The sequence below is a fragment of the Odocoileus virginianus genome, chromosome 5 (genome assembly GCF_023699985.2).
Source record: "Odocoileus virginianus isolate 20LAN1187 ecotype Illinois chromosome 5, Ovbor_1.2, whole genome shotgun sequence".
NCBI lineage: Eukaryota > Metazoa > Chordata > Mammalia > Artiodactyla > Cervidae > Odocoileus > Odocoileus virginianus.
Window position 1 is genome coordinate 56,839,000 of NC_069678.1, and position 26,787 is coordinate 56,865,786.

The 26,787-nt window shown below is 36.3% G+C and overlaps 1 protein-coding gene across 6 annotated transcripts in view; it reads right to left on the reverse strand.

The window, feature by feature from the left end:
* Window positions 1–26,787, reverse strand: part of LRRC7 (leucine rich repeat containing 7) — a 608,651-nt gene that overhangs the window by 41,505 nt on the left and 540,359 nt on the right. For all 6 annotated transcript variants that reach the window (XM_070467940.1, XM_070467941.1, XM_070467945.1 and 3 more), the window contains one exon: window positions 19,100–19,192. In XM_070467940.1, the coding sequence (XP_070324041.1) occupies window positions 19,100–19,192 (93 nt within the window). The remainder of the gene's footprint in view (window positions 1–19,099; window positions 19,193–26,787) is intronic.

The window sequence follows — 26,787 nt, forward strand, 5'->3', positions numbered from 1 at the left end:
GACTCACTGGAAAAGACCCTGATGCTGGGAGGGATTGGGGGCAGGAGGAGAAGGGGACGACAAAGGATGAGATGGCTGGATGGCATCACTGACACGATGGACATGAGTTTGAGTGAACTCCAGGAGTTGGTGATGGACAGAGAGGCCTGGCGTGCTGCGAGTCATGGGGTCGCAAAGAGTTGGACACGACTGAGCATCTGAACTGAACTGAAGTCTATATAATAGAGGACTTACCTGGTGGTTCAGATGGTATATAGTCCTAAACGTGGCAGTGGTTGTACTGGGTAATGAGACATGATATATATGTGTAAATATGTGTGTGTATACATATACATACATATATGCATATGTATAAATGATGTTACATTACTAGTACAACCACTGTTAATGTTTAGGGGTATACCCTTACATATATATGTGTGTGTGTGTATATTTTTGCTTATCTGCACTTTCTAATTTTCTTATTTTTCTACAATAATTAGACAGTACTTATAAGAAAAATAAGGTACTACTATTTTAAGAAAATAGTAACAAAAACTTAAAAAACTTTAACAAATTATGGTGTCACAATTTGGTGTTGTGTCCAAACAGCTAGTTGCTTTGGTCAGTTCAGTTGTACAAATGCTCAATTCACAAGGAAAAAGAAAACAGGTTGTTTGAAAGGGACAGTTAAATAAAACATAACGACTAATCCACTAGACCAGTGAATGGCATTGGTTGTGAAAACAAATATAATCCTTACAGTCCTTTTCATACTGAGCACATAACTCTCATACTCCGTCAATCCAGGAGACTGTCTGAGTACTCAGTTCCTTGGTGGTCCCCTCTTTTTGCTATTGAGGTCACTGTACAACAGACAGAATGACATTATTGCCCAAAATAACGCACTGCATCTCTGGATGCTGAAGGTGAAGCTGTTTTTACTATTATATTTTGTCCCAGCAGTCAAAGTCTGTGCTCCCTAGTTAATTTTGATTGCCTTTTTCCAGCTCAACGTACAGGAACGGTTTTAATAATGTTTGTGTGAATCCAGACCACAGGAGTGAAATTGCGACCATCATAAATACAATGCTGGGAGGAACCAGCAACACCCCACAATCGGACTGCCAGAAGAAGACAAATGTCACGTATGAGGCAAGTTTAATTTCATTTATCACAAAGCTCTGCAGACTCAGCCACTGTTGTGAAGACTTGCTTTGAAGCTTACTCTTATGGTGGCCTGAGTCTTGCTAAGTATTTATTGCTGTTTTCTAAAGCTCTAATAGTTCTTTTCAATCAATAATTTTTTTTTTACCAACTATGAAATTGCTACAGTTTCCTTTCTTCTGTATATACATATATCCTATCAGCCTGCATATTGCCTCATTAGTCAAAACAGATAGCAATGAGTGTCATGTTTGACAATGGTGTGTAGCATTCATTATTTCTGGAGGTGGAATGTTTCCCCAAAGACTGCTTGGAAAGGCCAGTGCCCTGATTTTCCACTATATTTATGTATATAAACACTGTCATATGAAAGAGACCAAATAATTCTGAGCTCATTTTATGGTCTCTGTTATGATGAATATAGATGAGAAATATGAAAACTCTGACACTGTTTTGAAAAAGTTCTTTGTAGCAGTGTGTCACCCGTTCAACAAATTCATTATATTCTGAGATTTCAAAGAATACTTTGACACTGACAGATTATCAGTGAAGAATCACTAAACTATTTGTATTCTTAAAATTAGAGCATAACTTCCCACTGATTGGTAAAGAGCCATCTCCTAAATTCCAAGTTCAATATGCCATCTTGTATGTATAAAAGATCCAAATCATGGCCTATGACCAATTTTATAATTCTTTGGGCAAGATCTAAAAATATTCATTTCTTGTAACACTTAGCAGAGTGCTAAATGTGGATCAAACTATCATGCATTACATCCAAACTAGTGAAACAACCTATATACCTAAGGCTATAGCAAATCCATTTTGCCCAAATAAGGAAAATATCTCAGTAACTGTTTTTCAATGGGTAGTGTGTATTAGGTTTTTTGCTGCTACTATAATGTTATCACAAACTTAGTGGCTTAAAACATCACAAATTTATTATCTGACAGTTCTTTACGTTAGACATTTAACTCAGTTCTCAATGGGCTGCAACAAAGGTGTTGGCCTGCAGGTGTGTGTGTTCAGTTGTGTCCAACTCTTTGCGACCCATAGCTGGCCAGGCTCCTCTGTCCATGTAATTCTCCAGGCAAGAATACTGAAGTGGGTAGCCATTCCTTTCTCCAGGGGATTTTCCTGAGCCAGGAATTGAACTAGGGTCTCCTGCATTGCAGGCAAATTCTTTACTCTCTGGGCCACCAAGGAAGCCTGTAATAGTGGTTTATACCTCACAGTTATTAGATTAAGTGAGTGAATACATATAAAGTACTTAGAGCAGTGGATGGCATTCAGTATGGGGTCAATAAATGTTATAATTATTGAAAATTTGAAGACCGAGCTACAGTCCAGTGTCTTTTTATCCAGCAAAGCCCACTTTAAGAGACTTCTGAGTCTCCCAACTGTACTAGATTTACTGACAGGAAATTCTTCTTTACTCTTAGTCTTGGAGTGTACTGAAAGACCAACACTTGTTATCTTTCCCTTGAATTCCCAACTGATAAGAGGGAATTTAACAACATTTATTGACCCCATACTCAGTGCCATCTTTATTTAGGGAAGGCGATGGCAAGAGGGCTGGAAGTTCTTTCCTTTATCATCTGTGGTTCCCTAGTGGTGGCTCTCAGTGATAACGGCTCCAACTATTGGTTTACTCTTAATAGTGGACATAGGTCCCAACAAGAGGGTTTTCTGATGGTCCTTAAGAACGTTTAGAGGTTATTTCCTTTGGTCACTCCAAGTCAGTAGAGCATGGGATCTGAAACAATGGCAGAGTCTAGTTATTGGCTAATGGCTTATCTGAGTGTGTTTTTCTAATTTGCACCTCATGTTCAGCTCATGTTCTTTAGTGGCTCAGCAGCACAGTGGTTTTCTCTCAGCACCACCTCTAGAGAGCATCTTGCAGCAGACCAACAGTATTGCAGTCTTTTCCAAATAAGTCTTTTCTCCTATCAAACACCAATATCCAAGTGTGCTTGAGACACACACAGATCCAATGGACTGAGGGATCACAGAAATCCCCACAGTTTTGAACCAAAGCTAATCTAGAGAGCACTGGCCATGTGCTGCAAATAGGCATGACCTGTTGCCATTTCATATTTCTACCCCAGTTTTTGAACCAGTTTTCATATAATTTTATAAATGGTTTTTCCAAAAGTACCCATAATGGGCTTTTCAAAAGTTTTGCTTTTCACAGCAATTTTGAAAAAAGATGGGTATGGAAGCTATTTCATAGTGTTAAGATCTGACCTTGTCTTATTGCTTACCTAGCCTGCACTCCACTGGACATAAACCTTGAAGGACTCAGGAAGTGAGTCTACAAGGCAAACATTTAACATTCTAACTTTAGAGGAGAAAGGAACTTTATATGACTGTTTAATGATGAAGGTGAATGACTATGACAGTCTCAGCTATTGTAAATGTAGACACCAAAATAGAACTTGTCTTAAGGGAACTGCAACATCAGTTTGTGAAATATACTTTTCTTTAAAATTCTGAAAAAACTTGGCTCTAGCTGATGCTAAGAAATTGGTTTCTAGGAAGGCCATACATCAGATAAAAATTGCATACTATTGTAATGATAATTTAGAACATATTGGTTATATATTATAAAATATGATATTTTATGCTTTTATGTAACTGAAAGCTCAGAGAGTGTTTCTGGAGGAAAAAATTGACTCATAGAAATAGTAAACACAGCCACTGATTCAATAGCTTGTAAGGGGTAACTTTTTTGGGGTCAAATATTGGCAAATATTTTTTTTCATAAATTGGGCAATATTAATATTAAGCTATGATGTGGCTCAAAGGAATAGCATTACAAATGCACAGTAGACTGTGTTTACTTAATCCCTGTGATTATTAGACCACTTGATATATCAAGAATAAAGGTGTTATCAATAGTTTTACTCTATGAGTCAAAAGTATGAAAACAAAATATTGTAAGGTTAATTGCTAAGAGTCAAATCTTGATCTCTGAACAGTTTCCTAGCTTAACAACTGAAGACTTTATATGCAGCAAGAGAAGAGATTTATCTAGTGACCATTAGAAACTAAAGAGGGAGAGAAAGAGAAGAGAGGTAAGCAAAGTAGAGAAAAAGAGAAAAAAGAGGGCATTGGCAGCTGAATATGATGTTTCAGTGTATGACTGAACTTCAACTGACAAACAATGAATATAAAATCCATAAAAAATGAACAGAAAGAATTGCTTTAGAAACCTAAAATAATTGAGCCTCAAAAGACAGAGATTACAAATTATACAACTGACCAAAGTCCTCTAAAAACGTTACAAAAATCTTATCCAAAGATTAAAGGAATTTAAAACTCTCTTTCATAAACTTTTAAATAAAGAAATATTAAAATAAAAATCATATATTTATTAACAATCCATTGGAGCAACAGGAGAACCATAGAAACTGGTTATGTGATTACAGATATCTTAGTAACAATATAATGGAGCAATCCTAACAGAAAAATACATTTGCATCATTCTTTTATGTCACTGTAAAGATTTATTTAGTAGCCAAAAAGAAAAATGTATATAGATATACAGTTTTCAAGATACTGCCCTTATGACTTGATGAAAGCAACCCAAAAGTAAGCAGTTTATTTCCTTTTATCTGTGATTCCTGTTAGAAATTACAAATTGGCTACTAAAAAATTGAATTCTTTTTATAGTTTGATGCTGATTATCATGCAATATTCTCTTTTGGGGAATCTGAATATAAGAGTTAAAGTTATGTTTGGCTTTGCCTACTTTACATAGGCATATCTTGTTTTACTGTGCTTCACTTTACTGCACTTTGCAGATACTGTATTTTTTGTTGCTGTTGTTTTTTACAAATTGAAGGTTTGTGGCAACTTTCTGCCAAGCAAGTCTGTTGGTGCCATTTTTCCAACAGCATCTGCTCACTTCAATGTTTCTGTGTCACATTTTGGTAAGTCTCGCAATATTATTATTCTGTTCGTGGCCTGTGATGAGTGATCATTGATGTTACTCACTAAAGACTTAGATAATAGCATTTTTAACATTATTTTTAAATTTTTTAATTTAAGTACAGTTGATTTACAATGCTATTAATTACTGTCATACAGCAAAATGATTCAGTTTATATATATGTATACGTATATATACTCTTTTTTAGAGAAGCGAAAAGCAAAGGAGAAAAGGAAAGATATACCCATTTAAATGCAGAGTTCCAAAGAATAGCAAGGAGAGATAAGAAAGCCTTCCTCAGTGATCAATGCAAAGAAATAGAGGAAAACAATAGAATGGGAAAGACTAGAGATCTCTTCAAGAAAATAAGAGATACCAAGGGAACATTTCATGCAAAGATGGGCTCAATAAAGGACAGAAATGGTATGGACATAATAGAAGCAGAAGATATTAAGAAGAGATGGCAAGAATACACAGAAGAACTATACAAAAAAGATCTTCACGACCCAGATAATCACGAAGGTGTGATCACTCACACTCACCTAGAGCCGGACATCCTGGAATGTGAAGCCAGGTGGGCCTCAGGAAGCATCACTACAAACAAAGCTAGTGGAGGTGATGGAATTCCAGTTGAGCTATTTCACATTCTAAAAGATGATGCATGTATATTACCAAGGGTGAAACAGATCACCAGCCCAGGTTGGATGCATGAGAAAAGTGCTTGGGGCTGGTGCACTGGGAAGACCCAGAGGGATGGGGTGGGGAGGGAGGTGGGAGGGGGGATAGGGATGGGAAACACATGTAAATCCATGGCTGATTCATGTCAATGTATGACAAAAACCACTACAATATTGTAAAGTAATTAGCCTCCAACTAATAAAAATAAATGGAAAATAAATAAATAAATAATTAAAAAAAAAGATGATGCTGTGAAAGTGCTGCATTCAATATGTCAACAAATTTGGAAAACTCGGCAGTGGCCACAGGAATGGGAAAGGTCAATTTTTATTCCAATCCCAAAGAAAGGTAATGTCAAAGAATGCTCAAACTGCTACACAATTGCACTCATCTCACATGCTAGTAAAGTAATGTTCAAAATTCTCCAAGCCAGGCTTCAGCAATATGTGAACCGTGAACTTCCAGATGTTCAAGCAGGTTTTAGAAAAGGCAGAGGAACCAGAGATCAAATTGCCAACATCCGCTGGACCATTGAAAAAGTAAGAGAGTTCCAGAAAAACATCTATTTCTGCTTTATTGACTATGCCAAAGCCTTTGACTGTGTGGATCACAATAAACTGTGGAAAATTCTGAAAGAGACGGGAATACCAGACCACCTGACCTGCCTCTTGAGAAACCTGTATGCAGGTCAGGAAGCAACAGTTAGAACTGGATGTGGACCAACAGACTGGTTCCAAATAGGAAAAGGAGTACATCAAGGCTGTATATTGCCTCCCTGCTTATTTAACTTCTATGCAGAGTACATCATGAGAAACGCTGGGCTGGAAGAAGCACAAGCTGGAATCAAGATTGCTGGGAGAAATATCAATAACCTCAGATATGCAGATGACACCACCTTTATGGCAGAAAGGGAAGAAGAACTAAAGAGCCTCTTGATGAAAGTGAAAGAAGACAGTGAAAACGTTGGCTTAAACCTCAACATTCAGAAAACTAAGATCATGGCATCTGGTCCTATCACTTCATGGCAAATAGATGGGGAAACAGTGGAAACAGTGTCAGACTTTATTTTTCTGGGCTCCAAAATCACTGCAGATGGTGACTGCAGCCATGAAATTGAGACGCTTACTCCTTGGAAGGAAAGTTATGACCAACATAGACAGCGTGTTAAAAAGCAGAGACATTACTTTGCCAGCAAAGGTCCATCTCGTCAAGGCTATGGTTTTTCCAGTAGTCATGTATGGATGTGAGCGTTGGACTATAAAGAAAGCTGTGAGCTGAAGAATTGATGCTTTTGAACTATGGTGTTGGAGAAGACTCTTGAGAGTCCCTTGGACTGCAAGGAGATCCAACCAGTCCATCCTAAAGGAGATCAGTCCTTGGTATTCATTGGAAGGACTGATGTTGAAGCTGAAACTCCAATACTCTGGCCATCTGATGTGGAGAGCTGACTCATTTGAAAAGACCCTGATGCTGGGAAAGATTGAGGGCAGAAGGAGAAGGGGACGACAGAGGATGAGATGGTTGGATGGCATCACTGACACAATGGACATGGGTTTGGGTGGACTCTGGGAGTTGATGATTGACAGGGAGGCCTGGCTGTGGTTCATGGGGTCACAAAGAGTTGGACATGACTGAATAACTGAATTGAACTAAACTCCTTTCTTAAAAATATCTTTTCCATTATGATTTATCATGATATTGAATATAGTTCCCTGTGCTATACAGCAAGACCTTGTTTATCCATTCTATACATAAAAGCTTGCATCTGCTAACTCCAACCTCCTACTCCATCTCTTCACTCACTTAAAAAAAAGGCAATAAAATATTTTTACCATCTGAGCCATCAGGGAAGCCCCTGGCAATAAAGTATTTTTGAATTAAGGCATCTATATTATTTTAAACATAATGCTATTGCACATATAATAGGATACATTGTAATATAAATGTAACTTTTAAAGGTATTGAGAAACCAAAAATTCCTTGGGGCTTGCTTCATTGTAATATTCATTTTATTGCAGTGGTCTGGAACCAAACTTTAATATCGCAGAGGTATTCCTATAGGAATTATAATTTTTTTAAATTGATTGTTACATTATTATAATTATTACCTAAAAATTAAAAATCTCTGGAATTCTCTTCATTGTGACCTAAACTATATTTTTATTTCTGTTTATTTCTTGGTAAAATTCTTAAGCTTAAGAAAAATCTTCTTTCATTTGATTTTCATATTTTCTTTTAAGAGATCACACTCCTTTACATACTGTCTCTCCAGATTTCTTGCCTATTTGGGAAAAACAGGTGAAATATTTTCCATTTCTTTTATTTTATGACTTCTTTAAACTTTAAAGCCTGTATTTAATATGAGACCTTAGCTTGTGGTGAATAGCTGGGTTGCTAAGTTTCATGCAGTTTACTGGTTCTGTCAGAGCTCCTACTGTCTTTTCTTCTCAGCTTTATATATAGCATAAAAAGTAGAAACCATTAAAACCAAGTTGAGGAGCTGTAGATGGCTGTGGATTCTCCTTCCTAGTTATTCCTAAAATAGTATCAGTAATCAGCTTTCTGATGATCATCCCTGCAAGCTTCCCCAAAGCCCCTTCAATTGTCAAATTTTTTGACACTATATCATTTCAAAATAATGGACTGAGCAGTGAAAAATTCAGTGAAGTCTTTTTTGTCACTCATGCTAAAATAAGGTTTCTAAAGTGAAAAATTGTTCTTTTGTGAGCTACATTCAGTCAAACTATGATTCTTTTGGATAAAATGTGGCTTTATGTAGAGTAGACCATGCTGGGGTATTGCTTAGAGCTGGCAGTGAAATCAGGAGGTCAAAAGGCCAATGACAAATGTCTTGAAGGCTCTACAGTTGTGTATTTCTGATACATTGACTGACAAAGTGTCTCTTAGCCATGGCTGTGCATTGGCTGGAAGTGTGAGGCAGAGAGAAAAGGAAATTTCTTTTTTTAAAAAATTACTTTTTAGTCTCTATATTTCTATATTATTTAATTTTTATAGTGACATTTTTTCATTTATTACCTGTCTAATTTTCTGAGGTTTAAGTAAAAAAAGGCTGCAGTTGTACACATCTGAGACTGAGACTGTATTATGACTGTATTTATTATTTTTTATGGAAAGAAAACACCAGTTTTAGTAATTATAAAATATGTACAAAACTTCAACATTCCTGAAAGATACGACTCACGTCACAACTGAATTATAAATGTAATTGGATACTTTAATACAAAGGAAAAGACTGACTGGGCGGTGCCTGCTCAATTGTGCCTGACTCTGCAACCCCATGGACTGTAGCCTGCCAGGCTCCTCTGTCCATGGAATTTTCCAGGCAAAAATACTGGAGTGGGTTACCATTTCCTTCTCCAGGAAAAGCTTAGTTGGTTTGCAAAAAGTATGTAAACCATAAAAGATAAAAAGCATTTAAAAATATACAACAAATGCTTAAGAGCCTTTTTATTTCAAGTTATTCTGGTAATAAAGATCATGTAAAAATAACAGATGTGTGAAGTGTGAAGATTGTAAGTCATATGTGTTTACTTTTTAAAAATTCAAAGTTCAAACCTACTGGTTATAATTTTGTTGTACATTTTAAAGTGAATTACGATTTAAAAGGATGACTATGTTGTCCAGAGTAAAAGCACTGAGAATGCCCTAGTTCACAATCAGTAGAAGATACCTAAGTGAAAGTGGTTCTCAATTGTCTGTCTCTTTGGCGACCCTCACATTGTGGCTCAGAGAGGACACCTTCAGAGAACTGAAGCTGCTCCCAGCTGGTGTGTGCAAGTCATACAAACCCAGCATACTATAGGAATAAGCAATTCTTGTACCTCAGTGGAGGAATCCTACTAAATTAGTCATTCAGAGTCGAGGTAGAAACCATTTTTTTTTAAAGTAGAGGACAGGATGAATATATGATTTTCTCTCAACAAACAAATAAATCTTGGTATAGCTCAATAAACAAAGAGAAACACAAATTTAAGATATGATTCTTCTTTAATCATTTTAATGTATAGTCCAACACTTCTCATTTTATTTTAATAAATATCCTCGGAGTTTAAACGGTAGTGCCTTGTTATTGGAATGTGGTTTGTGTATGGTGATGGGGTTTGACCCAGTAGGTTTCAAATATGGGAAATAATTTCTACTCCCTTATATTTAAAAACTAAGACCATGTATAGCTATGCTAATTATAAAGATGATAGACAATTAAATAAAATCTTACTTGTAATTTTGTACCTTATGCAGTAATCCTAGACTGTTATTACGTGCTCACTGCTTAATGTAACTGGATTTATTAACAATTTATATATTTTGGGGGCTTCTCTGGTAGTGCAGTGGTTAAGAATCCACCTTTCAGTGGAAGGGCACTGGTTCGATTCCTGGTCTGGGAAGATCCCACATACCGCAGAGCAACTAAGCCTGTGAGATGCAACTGCTGAAGCCCACACGCCTAGAGCCTGTGCTCCGCCAGAAGAGAAGCTCCGGCGATGAGCCCCCGCTTGCAGCTACCAGAGAAAGGCCCGTGTGCAGTAATGAAGACCCACCACAGCCAAAAAACAAAAGTGATAAACCCCCAAACCCCATAATACGTATTTTGAAATATACATATATATATATACATTTTTAAATAACACAATCTAAAAATTCTAATCTAGTAGTCCAACTTTCCAGCAGAATTCTGGGACCTTCAGGTTAACTTGGTGTCTGGAAATCTATTCTCATCTCTTTATGGCTTTCCTTCAACTCATTCAAAAGATCTTAGGGAAAACTTAAGTTGGAACTTAGAGAACTTAAGAATCAACTCTTTGTGTTCTCATGATTTTCTTTACACATCCCAAAGAAAAATGACACAATAAAAGTGTTTTGCAGTTACTTGGGTTTTCTTTTTAATTGTTTTAGATTTCTCTGATGGTACCTATTGCTACCTGCTTTTTTTTTTTTCCCACCTTAGTGTGCTCATGCCAAATTTCCCTGCTCCTTGTGATAAATATTATTTTGTGAACCACTTTCTTTAGCTATCAAAAAACAGAGATTTGGCTCAATTAGTGATTACTATCTCTTAGAGAGGCTCAGACTATATTTGTGGGATATAGCAGTCTTTTTTTTTAAGAAAAAGATTAATCAGAAAAATTACAAAGATTTAAAAGCAGATTTAATGTGTGTTGTTGAAAAAATACAACACAACAAATTTCAGGATCCATACTGAAGTATCAGTTGCTTTGGCAATCCCTCTTAGATGCCATGGTTGAAAGCATTCAGGCTCTAGGGAAGTAATTCTCATAGATTAAAGCATATGAGAATTATGGGTACTGAAGTACTTTCAGTTTGAAAGATGAAAAACACCCATTATTTTCATAATAGTATAATGGACACGTTTGGGGACCTGCCCGGATTCCCTTGATCAGGTTGGTGCTCTCACTCTGCAGGTGCTGCTGACGGCTCACATCTAACACTTCTTTTGAAAATTACCCTCAGCTTGGAGCTTCCTTACTGAGAAATGCTGGGTAGGTCATGCTCCTTCCCACACAGTCAATGACTGAGGATGCTGTTTAGTCACTAATTTGTGTGTGGCTCTTTTGCGATCCCATGGACGGTAGCCTGCCAGGCTCCTCTGTCCATAGGATTTCCCAGGCAAGAATACTGGAGTGGGTTGCCATTTCCTTCTCCCAACCCAGGGATCTTCCCGACCCAGGGATCAAACCCACATCTCTTGCATTGGCAGGCAGATTCTTTACCACTGAGCCACTTATGAAGCCCTCAATGACTGATGCCAGGGTACAAAAGACTGTTTCCTTCCTCAGGGTGAGATAACTCTGTGGTACCCTCTTTTTTTAATTCAATTTTTAAAATTTAATTAAAGTTTCCACTAAATCCATATCTTTGCCCGGTTTGTTCACCTGCCCTACTGCATCCCTCATTCTCATATAGATTTCACCTAACAGCAATTATTCAATTAATTTGCACAAAAATCTCCATCTCTGGTTCTGCATCCTGAGGATCTGAGTTTAGACGAATATAAACTACAAAAATTAAAGCCCTGCAGTATCTTCTTGCCTGGAAGGTATATGCAGATTCTATATTTTGCTTACTAGTGATTCTTTGGAAGCCAGTATCAGGTTCCCATGCATATAGCAACTTTGGAAGTGGATTGGAGGAAACATGAATAATATTGTTATTAAATACATGCTATTGAGATACATCTCAAATGTTAGATGGGTAAATTTTTAAAAGTTAAACAATATTGCTACAGGAAGAGACATGGAAGATTACTTTTTATTTTGTTTTTGTTTTATTTCTATTAATCTGGCTTAGTAATATTTTCAAGATTCTAGTTAGTTATAACATCTTCAAGCAGAAATTAGAAATACTACGGGAGTCCCTGGAATACCATTTACAACTTGTGGTGTAAATTTATAAATGGAATACGAAAGACTTCACACATTTCTCAAGGATCTTTTGGATCCTAAGTAATAAGCTTTCTCTAACTGATGGACCTGTTAATTCTTATTAGTTATTACATAAGATATTATTTATGAACTAATTTTAAGTGTTTTCATATTTTGATTGAGAAGTCTCTGATGTTTTTCCAAAAACTGAAACAAACTTAAAAAGTCTCAAGTCCTTTCCCATACCATTTCTGCCTCCTTATTTAGCTTATTTTGTTCCATGCTAAATAGCTGACATTATGCAGCAGATGAAACACAGATAACGTTTAACTCAGGCAACTAATATAACTGGTTATGTATTTGGACTTCAATTTTATTGAAAAATATTCTACTGATTATTAAAAAATATCACAAAGTGATAGCAATCTCAATTCAAGTGTTTTTCTAAATATACTGTTGAATTAAAATGTCCCAATCAATGTTCTTATCTGAAATGGTTCTTTTAAATCACCTTATTTTTTCATATGTAAAATAGAATGATGTTTTCTTAAAGAATCTTGTCTGTGTTGTTATATTTTATTACACCACTTTGCAAGCTGAAATCTTATATCTCTTCTTTATAACATAATGTCTTGATATCAAAATCATCAAATTGGCTAAAGAACGCTGCCACAACTTCTTGAGTGAGTGTTAGTTGCCTAGTCATGTCCAACTCTTTGAGACCTCACGGCTGTAGCCCCCAGACTCCTCTGTCCATGGAATTCTCCAGGCAAGAATACTGGAGTGGGTTGCCATTTCCTCCTCCAGGGGAGCTTCCTGACCCAGGGATCAAACTCAGGTCTCCTACATTGCAGACAGTTTCTTTACTGTCTGAGCCACCGGAGAAGCCTTGGAGCCTTCTTAAAAGACCTCATATACATGCTCATACTTGTAGAATCCTATTAAAAGGAGATTGCGAAGACTGCATTTCTATTAATATTTCTGAATAGATTTAGGGTCTTTTCAACATATAAGACAAAGAACAAAACAGGCAAAAATGCACTTTTATTTAAAAAAATCCTTGCTTTTAATGTCCTTAAACAACCAAATGGTATTCTAAACCTCAAACTGCAATGTGACTAAGATGCAGCTGGAATAACCAAGTAGTACAATAATTTATGCTTGTTATTTGTTTTTAAAAATTCAGCTTAATATAAAAATGACACATATTTATATTTTATCTATTTCTTGCTCCTGAATGTTATTTTCACATAATTAATAGGTTCTCCACATTACTTTGCATTACATAATCACTCAAAGTAGAATTAAGGATGGAACAGACATATGTTAATTATAAAATTAATTTAGAAATATATAAAATAAATAATCTTTAGGAATTATAAAAAATTAAGGAACTATTGCATGTAGTTTAATATTTATGTAGTAAATATAAATCATATGCTATGTGGAGTTCTAGATAAATGTGTTTGCTATTCTTGATTTTTATATCCATGGAGAATAAATGACAGTAAGTAGGTTTATGATATGTACTTTTTTCATAAATCAAGAACAGATCTTTGCAACTTTTTGTTTGTGATCCACCAGTGTCATGAGACTGAACAAATCTGGAAAATTTTTCTTGTGTGTTTTCGAACTTGCTACTGCCAAGCAGGCCTCTGAGTATTATTATCCCCAGTAAAGTTATCAAAGAAATGCTTTGGATCCGCACAACTAACTTTTCTTCTTTTCTTAATATTAATTATATAAAAAACTCTTATTTGATGCAATGTCCATCTCCATACAATTTTTTTTTTCTAGGGGTGGAAGGTGGTGTGTAAATAGGAGGGACCTACATCTGGTTGCAGGCTGTTTGGCATCTGGAATTGATCTTTTAAAATTTACATACAATTAAGCACAGTAATTTATTCTGAAATTCCAGAACATTTAGAGTTGATTGGTGATTATAGAATTTTACAGTTGACATGCCTCTAATATTCTTCTTTGGCTTGGGATTTTTACCTAAACCTTGGGCAAATTAAGGCATTTAAGAAAGAACATGAATTGTTTCTTCCATCACTTCTGTCTACATGCAGATTGTCCAAATTCATGGAAATATAAGTAAGATCTCTTGCATCTGCTCAGCATGAGTGTTTATGATAAAACTGTGGAGAATAAGTGATTCTTTGGTCTCAGTATCCTAGTATGTGTATTTCCTGCTATCATGTAATTTGAGGATATGCATAATGTAGCTTCCATTTGATCCTGTTTCTAGGTAATTGTTCATGGGATTATTCAGTGCTATACTTTTAGAGCATATAGAGAAAGGGGCTGTGATCTCCTTTAATATCTTTAAAATCCAGAAGCTTCTTGTCCATCCATCTCAAATGAAGCAAGGAGGGATGTCAGTCCTTGAATGAGGAGCTATGTGAATGCAACATTAAAAATTTATTTATTTTCAGAGTCTTGGGCTGCCTTATGAAGTCACACAACAACATGATATCAATCATCTATTAATTCAATCTCTTCCCAACAACATCTCATGGAAACTGCACTGGTATCTTAAATTTTGTAATCATGAGTCATTATTTTATGAACATTTAAACAGGAAAAGATTATTGTGGTTTGTTCCATTGGGACAATCTCCACTGTAGTAATACCTTAGTCCAAAAGTCATACAAATGCTTGGCAATCCTATGTGTACTGTATGCTTCTAATTATCTAAGTTCAATAGAGAAAATATGCTGACTTTCAAGGATTTGTTGAAGCAAATATCTAGGTTATAACTAATTAGAGTGTTCTGTAACACCTTCAATATTAGATTATTATATTAGTCTCAACTCTACAGGGTATAAATTTGTCATGTGGCTCTTCTGCTAAGTGGTATTTGCAGATAGAGGTGTGCATCACAGGGCTTATTAAGAGAAAAGGATTTGGAACCAGATCAATCTGGGTTCCAATCTTGTCTGCCACAGATCAGCTAAATGACCCTGGGCAACTTAATTAAACACTCTGGGCCATTCCACAAAATAAGGAATAATAGTATTCAACTAACATAAGTTGTTATGAAGATCAGGTCAGTTCATGTATTTAAAGAGCCAAATATAGTGACTAACACATTACAGATACTCGGTAAAAGTCTATATACTTTTATTATTATTATTATCAGATTTGTTACATCAAAATCTTTTATCTCTGTGGAGTATCTTGCCATCTTGATAGCAATGTCCCTCTATAATAATAAATCAGGTAACGGCTCCATCCACTTCACTGGGAGGGCAAAAGCAAGCATTACATAAGGTCATTTTTATCTGGTTTTCTACAGTTTTCTCTTTTCAAGTATGTAAAAGCAGCTTTCACCTGGCAGTGAACCTAAAATAATGAACTCCATGATGAGTGAGTTGGGTTGTTCAACTGTGAGTAGTTGTTCTGTTCACCACTGTTCTGATGATGATATGAACTGTAGGACTAATCATGCTCCATACGTTTAATCCAAGGAGATCATAGTTGATTCAGACTACCTTGAGGTCTTTGAGAAGAATTACATTTGCAAGACCACATGTTGTTCTCAGCTCTCAAAGTCTGGTACAATACAGTGTTCATATCTGGCTTGATCCTCAATTCTCTCTAAAGCCTCAGTTAACTTTTGAGCTGTAGCAAGAGTTTTTCTGCAATATCTAAATTGGAACAGAATCTAAATCGGAACTTCTGACAGACTGAACAACACAACTCACTTTTGCCCCAACTCCATCCTCTCAGCCCTTTGGGATGACTATTTCATGCTTTTCCTACCTGGCTGTTTACCATGTAATCAGTTTGGATGCTATTTCACTTTGGTCATTGGCATTTGGCTGAAACAGTGGTTTCTAGCAATTGTAATAAAGAGAATGGAACAATTCCATTGGCTGCTTTAGTATAGAAAGTCTTCAATGACTCTAAGACATTCAGATTATCCTGGATACTTAGAATTTTGAATGACATGATAAAACACTTAAATATTCATAAATGGTAAAATTATACAGTGTGCTTGAAAGACCATTTTAAACCCATGACCTGTTTATTAAAAGGGTTGTTTTTAATTTGCTAAGTTGTGTCCGACTCTGCGATTACATACACTGTAGCCCGCCAAGCTTCTCTGTCCATGGACTTCTCCAGGCAAGAATACTGGAGTGGGTTGCCATTTCCTTCTCCAGAGGATCTTCCCGACCCAGGGATGGAACCCACATCTCTTATGTCTCCTGCATTGGCAGGTGTCTTCTTTATCCCTGAGACACTAGGGAAGCTCTTATTGGAAGAGGGTATATATTATACTAAAGTTTAAGCTTTTTCCTAACTTCACTGGAACTCCTTATGAAGACAGCATCAACCTCTGATCCAGTTACTATCAGCTGAATTAAAACATCAGTTGAATTTGGTTCTCCTCATCTCTCCTCACAGCTGCAAATTAGCTGCAATTTATGATAAAACTTGTTCCTCAACCTTGGAGAGAAGAGTATTTCATTTTGTTTGTGCCACATGGCTTGTGGGATCTTATTTCCCTGCCCAGAAACTGAACCCAGGGCCACAGCAGTGAAAGTGCCAAGTCCTAACCACTGGAGCTCCAGGAAACTCTCAAGAAGAGTATTTTCAAGTTTGATTTTCATTTTCTTGCTGTTTGATACTTTTAGGCTTTAGGCACTGGGTTGTACACTAAATTTTATGCTACCACTACAGAAATGGAGCACAGGGGACAAAGAAAGGCAACTGAATTTCTTTGAGATTAATCCCTTCCCTTGTGAGAGGATTAAACTCTCATAGAAATTGTCCAGAGCTAGTGTCTTTAGATCATCTCAACACTTTTTACTGAGTATTTACCATATGATTGATGTGGTCAATAAATTAAAAGCAATATGAGAATCTTCTGTAGATTTGGAACTATAGAAGAAATTAAAATTAATTAATTTTTAATTAATCTGATCAATTTGCAGTAATAGAGACTTTTCAGATTTTAAATGTTTTAGAAAGTAATAGGCAAAAAAGTGGTTTTGAGGGGGAATCATTCAATGGATAGATTATATAAGATCATAGAAATAATTCAGTCTCACTAGAGTCATTAAAATATTATAAATGAGAAATTAAATTAATAGTTATAAGTGTTCATATTTCCTCATAGAGGAAGAATCACAGGCTATGATTTGAAAGCTTCACATCTACTGTCCCACTCAGTTGAAAATAAAAGCAAAAAAGTAACAGCATTCTGACATCTTGACTACTTAGTAATTTGTTCATCCTTAATTGAAAAATATCGAATACCCTGTGCTTTCCAAAAATATGGTGGAAAAGTGTACACTACACGCTGGTGAGAAAGGAGAGGAAAACATGTCTTTTGAATTTCAACTGTCTTATGAATGATAAGGTTGTTTACTTTTCATTGAAAGAGCTTATGGAGGAGATGTAAAACCAGAGACAAAAGAAGGGCCAAGATGAATCAGACAATGATTTGAGGCTTTAAAAGATATCATATGTTTCTGATGATTTTGCATTTCATGCTTTTTGTTTTAAGATATATTAATAACTTATTAAAATTCAGTAAACACTTGGTCCTACTAAGCCACAAATATTTAAATTCTACTAACTCAATGATTATCCTCAACATCATTTCAAAAAGGAAATGCAGCAGTTATTTATACAAAAACATTTTAAACTGGAACTCCCCTAATTATATAGGGCTGCTTGATACATATTCCTTATATGGGAATACCTGTTCCAATCACTTAATCAAAGAAACTCTTACTTATGGACACTGGGGATTTCTTTCCCTTCCATTCTAATATAATATGTACAGTAAGAATAATTCTTCCTCTTGGTCCTTTCCTCTTCCTTTCTTCTCCAAAAAGAAAAAGAAGGGCATAATGGATGGTGGGAAACAAAAAGAGTGGGAAGAAGTGGAGGAAAATATGGGATTAAAAGCAACGGAAATCTCCAGAGTAGGGGCATACAAGTTTTTTCAGAAATAGTTTTTTGATCAGAAACTGATGTGTGGGTTACCTTTATAACAGTGGCACATTGAAAAGGTCTGCACCAGCATGTGACTCAGAAGTAAATTAAGAGCCTATGGAGGTTTTACTTATATCTATTTCTGTCTTTCTTCATCACCCAAAGTTTTATGATGTCACTTAATGCAGTTAAATTTGATGAGGTCAAAAGCAGTTTCAATTACCATCAAATTATAATTACTAATTGTTTAGAAGCTGAGAGTATTGAAACACTGATGGCAGAGGGCAGATTATGCAGCCCAGGGTACATTTTTTTGAATAAAAAGTCAAGTGTTCTTCAGCGGGATCAGACAGGCCAAATGTGAGCATGAGCAGCGTGGTGGATGTCCGGCAATGGCTGAGGTTAGGGTTGGGGGAGGAGGTGAACCTTTACCCATGGTTTGGCGAACAGGGGTGAGCATGAGAGGAGGCCCCGACCCCTCTGCCATGGCTAACTGATGTTCTCATAGGATATTTCTTTTCTCTGGTCTTTCAGTTCTACAACCCCATCAGTGAAATACTTTACAAATATGATGGATTAAATATAAAGATGTCATTTAACTGGCCCTGGTGTTGAATCAGTATTTATTCATCCTGTTACTATGAGAAAACATTTTCTCAGACAAGTGATCTACAACTTCTGGAAACAAATTGTTAAAAATGACCAGTGTAGTTTCCTTTACAGATATATACAACGGTGAACAAAACATAAAGTAAAAAACAAACAACTTCCTTTTCAAAGAGAATGTTTAAATTTATTTCTTATTATTTGTAGGATTTGCCAATCACTGCAGTGAATGCTTTTTTCCCCTTGCTGAGAAAATTTCTAACTGGTTTCATAGTTAACTAGCTTATTAAAGCACAGGAAAACCACAAAATTTTAAAAATCTTTTTTGCTATAGTACAGTGCTTTACTAATTAAAATTGTCAATAAGAAATTCACTTCTTACCTTGTCAGAAGGTTTAAATGGATTTCCTTGTCCACTAATTCCACCACTGATACTAAATCCAAGGCCAGGATTCTTTTCTATTCTCACACAAAACTATGTAAAAAAAGATACAAAAAAGTAATCAAATACATGTAAAGCTAAATATCTTCAAATAATTGCATCCTACTAGAAAAGATTCACGTTTCACTAAAGTTCTCAGGGTTAGCCTATGTTAACTTGGTACACAAAAGACAGTATAAACTCTGAAAAAATAGTATTTCTCTGGTGGTGATGTTCAGTTGCTAAGTCATGTCTGACTCTTCGTGGGCCAATGAACTGCAGCACACCAGGCTTTTCTGTCCTCCACTATCTCTTGGAGTTTGCTCAAATTCATGTCCACTGAGTCAGTGATGCTGTCTAACCATCTCATCCTCTGTTGTCCCCTTCTTTTGCCTTCAATCTTTCCCAGCATCAGGGTCTTCTCCAGGGAGTTGGCTGTTCTCATCAGGTGGCCAAAATATTGGAGTTTCAGCTTCAGCCAACAGTGTTTCTATAGGCATCAACTAGGATAGGAATTAACTTAAAATTACCTGAGCAAGCAGACATGAGTAAGTATTCATTCATTATCATATGCAGGACTAAATTTTGATTAGCAGTTTGTAAAACTTAAGAAATCTTTTAACAATAACAATTGCATTATTTTAATTACCCACTTTAAATGCACATATATTCTGACTAATTAGAAAGAGCTGTGTGACTGAGTGAAAGAAATTTTGCAAATATAGGGTGAGGGAAGAGATGGCTATGTAATTTAAATTAGTTTCTATTGTTCTCTAGGAAAGTAGAACAATTCATCTCCTGGGTAGATAATTCTATTGTTTAGGTAGAGGCTTTAATTTGAGAAAGGAGTGAAGTTTTAGCCACAGTTTGAGTGAAGGCAGAAGAAAAGAGAAAAGAAAGACTCTGAAAAGGGTTCTGGGTTTTGGCAGCAGCTTCTGAAGAGACAGTTAACAGGTCTTAAAGGAAAGAGGAAAAGACTGAAAAAGAAAGAGGTCAGAAATATGGAGGAATTGTTTGAGATAAAGAAGAGTCAGTAAATATTTAGGACTGTGAAGGCTAATATTCTAGTATCCTATGCTGTTACCTCCCCAAACCCCAAATCAGAAATCAGATCTGTTAAACATCAGAGTCCTGTGCTTTCCAATGAAATGATGGCATTAGAGGTAGATCCAGCTTGGGGTAAGGAAGTAGTAAAGGTAACAGCCACTATAAAATTTGATGCAAAGATGCAGATCAAGAATTCAGCAGAAGGGACATCAGTGCCAACACTGAGCTAAAGCAGGGGTCCCCAACCTCCAGGATCTAATGCTTGATGATCTGAGGTGTAACTGATTAAAAGCAATGGAAATAAGGAGCACAATAAAAGTAATGCACTTAAATCACTCTTAAGTCATCTTGCCCTCCCTCCACCCTGTCTATGGAAAAACTGTCTTCCACAAAACTGGTTCCTGGTGTCAAAAAGATTGAGGACCACTGCCCCAGAGAAACTATAAAAAACGTAGGAATTCTTGATGATTCAGAGCTGGGGATGTGTGTGGGGGGACTGTGGGAAAATGCTAGTTTTCCATCTGAAGTGGGACAGGGTGACCCCAGATGACTGAAAGACTTGGGAACCCCAGAGGTAGAATATAATTTGATTACATGACAGGAAAAAAACTTTTATAACTTTAATGTACTGAACGAGTACCGAAACTAGGATGAACCAAGTATTATCAGATATTAGCAGGCAAAAGGTTAATAAAGAGTTAAGAGAAAAAAATTAAAAAAAAACATTAGCATATATTTTGTATTTATATAAATACATACTGGAAGGGCTTCCCTGGTGGCTCAGTGGTGAAGAATCTGCCTTCAGTGCAAGAGATCGCCTGCAATGCAGGTGATGCAGGTTCGATTCCTGGCTTGGGAAGATCCCCTGGAGAAGGAAATGGCAACCCACTCCAGTATTCTTGCCAGGGAGATCCCATGGACAGAGGAGTTTGGCGGGCTACAGTCCATGGGGTTGTGAAAGAGTAGGACACGACTTAGCTACTGAACCACAACCTCCATCATACTGGAAATGTTCTTTAAGATGATTTTGTTAGGTAGTTAGAATAGGAAACAGGAGTCCAAAATGGTGGTGGCTAAAAGACAAGGAAGGGAAAAGCCCGAGAAAATAGAACAAAGGAAGGTCAAAGAAAGGTCCCAGGACCTTAGAGAAGACCTCAGGCAGAACAATCAACACTCTTGGCTAACCCAATTTACATAGGGCAGTTCCGGGGGGTAAAAAAAAATATATATATATATATAAAAAGAGGAGCCAAAGCGCTTTCTCTCTCTCTCTCTCCCAAGCGCTGGGGCGCTCTTCTCTTCGCGTCTTTGGGTCAACATGCCCTCATGCCTCAAGGATGGATTTTCCTGTTATTATCTAAATAAAATAGAGTTGTAACATGGAGCTGTAACACTGATTTGTCTAAGAGCTATAACACGGTCTGTCCAAGACCCGAGAGCTATGACACGCAGAGGGCTTTAATGCCCATCACTCCAAATCTTTGTTGTGATGAGACAGAACCAAGGAGCATACACTCGCCTGACAATTTGAAACATCAGCTTAATGTTTTCTTTAGCAACACTTCTTAGCCTATTAATTTGCTTATGGGCAAATGCAAATGCCCAAAATGTTCTCTATATCTTTATCTTTAAGGTACATTTAATCCTTACCTCTTACACAGTTCAAGGCAAACTTGAGTCCTATTTCTGGCTTAATTAGCATATATTGTGAGTTGATGGGAACTGGATCAATTTGTTCCCATCAAATCTCATTAAATGGGAACTGGCCATGTAATGAGACTATCTTTAATTCACTGTCATATTCTTTAATAGTAAATACAATGGTTAACTATTACATGCAGTTCACTTGCAGCACAAGAACAAAAAACTATCCAGTAACGTGATTTTTATGGTGAAGTCATTAATGAACAGTTTCTAAATGATGAGTAACTGCAATTACCATAAGTACTCTATGTTTTATTTTTAAAGATACATTTAATTAAAACTTTTCCTTTAGTTGATCTAGATTTGTTAAAACTAGTTATCATATGGTGGTAGAAACTACAGTTTTGAATAGTTTTGTATTTAAATGGCTCACTGTCTATGAACATGAACATATAACAGCTAGATGTAGCTTGAAAGAATATTTTAGCTTTATTCAACCATTTCAGCTAGTAGTTCTTTTTTGTTATTTGTCATTAATTAGAAAATGAGAAGAAAGGAACTAAACATAACTTAAATATTTTACCTTTATATTTTCCAGTATATCTGTGCATTTCCAATTAAATTATTAAAAATTTAGGTTGTATTTTTCTAATGTGAAAATTTTATATTTTACAATGTAATATGTGGAAGGTATGCACACTTCCAGCTTTCTCCAGACCACTATAAAAACTGAAAGGAAACATATGCAACAGATTTTATTTACAAAGTAAACTGCTGAGAACACTTTTCAGCTATTCTCCTGTAGTGAGTATATCTATTTTATAATATTGTCAATCTGGAAGGAACTAAAAATCTAAGGAAAGCAAATTTCATATGTGCCAGGTATATGAAGAACTGCTTCAATATATTTTTTAAATAACAGAAATAATAAAGATGACACTGTGGTTTTATAAATGTGACAAACAGCCATGCATTCTGATCTGAAGCTAGACTCCTCTTGGGTATGTTATGGTATGGTTAATAGGTTGCGTTGTGGCTGTTGTGTCCCATAAAGCATGTCAGAGACAGTACTCATTTCACATATAAGGGGTTCCACCTGTCTGCTAAGGCCCAAAGGGGCCATGAAATGTAAGAGCAGAGAATACTTCAAGAAGCAGTCTGAAAGTAAAGAAGTTTAGCCAACAGGAAATGCAGTGTTCTAGCAAAAGGTCAGATCTAGAGGCTAATAAATAGCATATTTAGTGAAAATCAGCTTTTCTTTATTTTCTATCAAGTTACTGATATCAACGAGTGAAATTTCTGACTGAAGATACTGGCAACAGTTTGGCAATAAATGGTGAATTTGCTTCTTGTGGAGTCTGCTTCTGTCATTTGACTACTTGATAATTCTGGTTTATATTGATCTTGTTCCAATTAAAATGCTGGGTCATAACTTGGAGAGGCCTGTGACAAAATGGATTGTTATGTAGCAGTGAGGCTCTGTGAATCATAATCTATAATCTCTGGAATTCAGTGATCTGATTTGGTCTTGCAATGCTCTAAAACCTAGTAACAAGAATAAAGGAAATTGTTGCACCTTAAGTGTTTATATATATGAACAACATGTGTGTATATACATGCACATGCATGGATGTGTGTGAGGGGTAATTCAGGATTAGAGAGTTGCATTACAGAAAGACAGGTGATGCTGTAGTTAACTTGCTTACTGTACTTTGTTCTAGGGACCATTCCCTTTCCTAGCAGTGTGTATTTATGAAGCTTTCAGGGGATACCTGCTGTTTTTGTTGCTCAAGAGCCATTCATTCTTTGTCTGGCAGCTATCATCTCCAATTCTCTTTGAAAACCACCCACTTCTCTATTCTTAGCCACTATGCTTTCAGTGAATCATGTTATCTAGACCTAAAACAAAGTACTGTACCCCCTAAAAATATCATTTATTATAGGATGGGCAGGTAACCTGATCAAATAGGAGAAATGAGAAGCCTATTGGGATTTTCAGGAAAGAGAATCTTGCTCTATCTTGCTAGTTTTAAGACTGAGAGGGTCTGAAGCTCTTGATCTATCTTCCTACCAATAAAGAAATTTTAAAAAAGAGTGGCTAGTCCCTTCACTGTACACCAGAAACTAGCCATTCTTTCTTGATTTCTTTATTGGCTCCTGTTCTGTTCATGACCTTTAAATGATAGAGTGATTCACTGATAAGACTTTGACCCCCTTCTCTTTTGTATCCATACACACTGGGAAGGCATCATAGACTGAATGCACAAGATTCAGCAAACTCCGGGAGATAGTGAAGAATAGGGAAGCCTAGAGTGCTGCAGTCCATGGGGTTGCAAAGAATCAGGCACAACTGAGTGACCGAACAACAACACACACCTATATGGTTTCATTCAGCTGTATGATGGATGACTCCCAAATTTATGTCTCTAGCCCTGGCCTCTTCTCTGTACTTCAGATGTTTATATTCAATTACCCACTTGTATCTCAATCTCAATGTCCAGTGAATTTCTGAAACTTGTTGTTTAGTTGCTAAGTCGTGTCTGACTCTTTTTCAATCCCATGGACTGTAGGCCACCAGGCTCTTCTGTCTTTGGTGGTTTAGTTGTTAAGTCATGTCTGACTCTTGTGACCCCATGGACTGTAGTCTGCCAGGGCTCCTTTGTCCATGGGATTCTCCAAGCAAGAATACTAAAGTGGGTTGCCATTTCCTTTTCCAGGGGCTCTTCCTGACCCAGGAATTAAACCCAGGTCTCCTGCATTGCAGGCAATTTCTTTACTGACTGAGCTACAAGGGATTCTTAAATTTAGCATGGTCAAAAGAAACATTGTAAAGCAACTATACCCCCCAAAAAAGAACAAAGAAATCTGGCTCAGAGAACCCACTATTGAGTGAAACATCTTAATGGGAAAAAAAAAAGGGAAAAAAAAGGAAAACCAGTAGAATAGTGATAGCCAAGTGAAGAAAATTTAAAGAAAGAGGTAAGCCACATGTTGAGAGATGATGATAGGGATCTGACTATGGGACTTGACAGAAGTAGAGAGAATGCTTTGTGGTACTGAAATTAAGCTTGAAATTAAATTTGCTGCTACTTTTACTTTTAGTACCTGGTGTTATGGGTTATTATATAACAGGGCTTGTGTGATAAAGAATTCTATACAATTATATAAAATCTACATAAAACTCTGCATTTCCAGAATTTCTAAGAAGCCTATGTAATAGGCTAAAAAATTTTTAATAATTAGAAAATGTATAAATATTTAAGAACAGTTACTATTTTTGACCCTTCTACTTTCATATTTTTTTTTCTGTTGTGAATTAGAGATGCAAGTCCAACTAAATTGCTCATTAAATCTTTTGAAGAAACATCCTAATAGAAAGATTGATGAATAGGGGCTTTCCTGGTGGCTCAGGGGTAAAGAATCCAACTGCCAGTTCAGGAGACATTGATCCCTGAGCCGGGAGGATAGTGCATGTCTCAGAGAAATTAAGCCCGGGCACCACAACTGTTGCGCTCCTGCTCCAGAGTCCAGGAAGCAGAACTACGGAGCCCAGGCGCAGCAACTACTGAAGCCTGCGCTCTGCAACGAGAAACCACTGCAGTGAGAAGCCTGCGCGCTGCAACTGGAAAGGAGCCCCTGCTCATCGCAACTTAGACAAAAAGCCACGCAGCAGTGAAGACCCAGCACAGCCAGAAAGAGATAAATAAATAAAATTCGTTTTTTAAAAAAGAGAAATTGATGAATCAAATCCTTCTAGTAGCATTTTCGAGATTTTCAGGAAAAAAATTGCCAACTCTATATGTTTCTAGAAAATAGAAACTCACATTTTTTTAGTATGTAAATGAATTTAAAAGGTTATTCACTTCATTTCCTTCATTTTACACTTAGGGAAAGCAAGACCATACATATATTTAGTGGAACACTGAGAGAGGCCTTCTGATTTCTGCTATAGTGTTTACTGAATCCCATTATCTATAATAACTGCATAAAATCCATAAGTCAATTTGTAGAATTTGTTGTGATGAGTTAGACATTATTTGTGTTGCACTATGATTTGTAATTTCAGAACTGCAGTCCTAAGGTTACTGAAGAATAAAATTTTATGAGAAAATATGAATTAATAGCTATATTTTAAGTGGAGCAGGATGAGGTATGGGATGTCCCTGAAATCATTTGAGTAAATAATATACATTAAAACCATCTTAATATCTGTTTTCTATAATCTTTATTAAATTATTGCCTTTTAATTTAAAAATTCATAAATAAAACCCCCAAATATGTCCAAGTTTTTCTTTTTATATTAAACATTAAGCATTCAGAATAATGTTTTTTTCTTCACTTGGTCCCGATAGATGAAAGCCTCACCTGGAAACCCTGTGAGCCCTTCAGGCAGCTGATCAGAGTATCTAAAGAAATGTCTGAAATCATGTGTTAGCCAATTGTTTCATGAATTATTATATGCTCCACATATTATTAAGTATTAAAAATGATTTCTTCCAGGGTACACTACAGCATCTCCTTCAGGGGGGGTTTCTAAGCTTTGTTTTTTTTGTCCTTGAATATGATGGATGGGAACTGCTTTGTATAACTCATAGGGCTTATTCTAATGTAATTCTAATGTAATGTTACAAGTCTTCTTTCAGGCACAAACTTTACTTTGAATGTATACTCCTGGTAGGAGACAGCTCTGCAGCTCTGGCCATCCTGATGTGTAAGGTTCATTAGCAGGTATGTCTTCTTTCTTGTCTGGGGCAGACAGGAACTCTAGAGTGTATTTTTATATTTTTATTCTTCCAGTGTGAGCTTACTCTTGACCCCTGTGTTTGGCCATAGTGCAGCAGGCTGTAGCTTATAATGTGGTAGACTCATGAAACTGGATTTTAAATCGAGTTCTGCTTCTTCAAATCTTAGGCTTCTAGTCAATAAAACAGGAACTGCTCTATCCATCACATTATTGG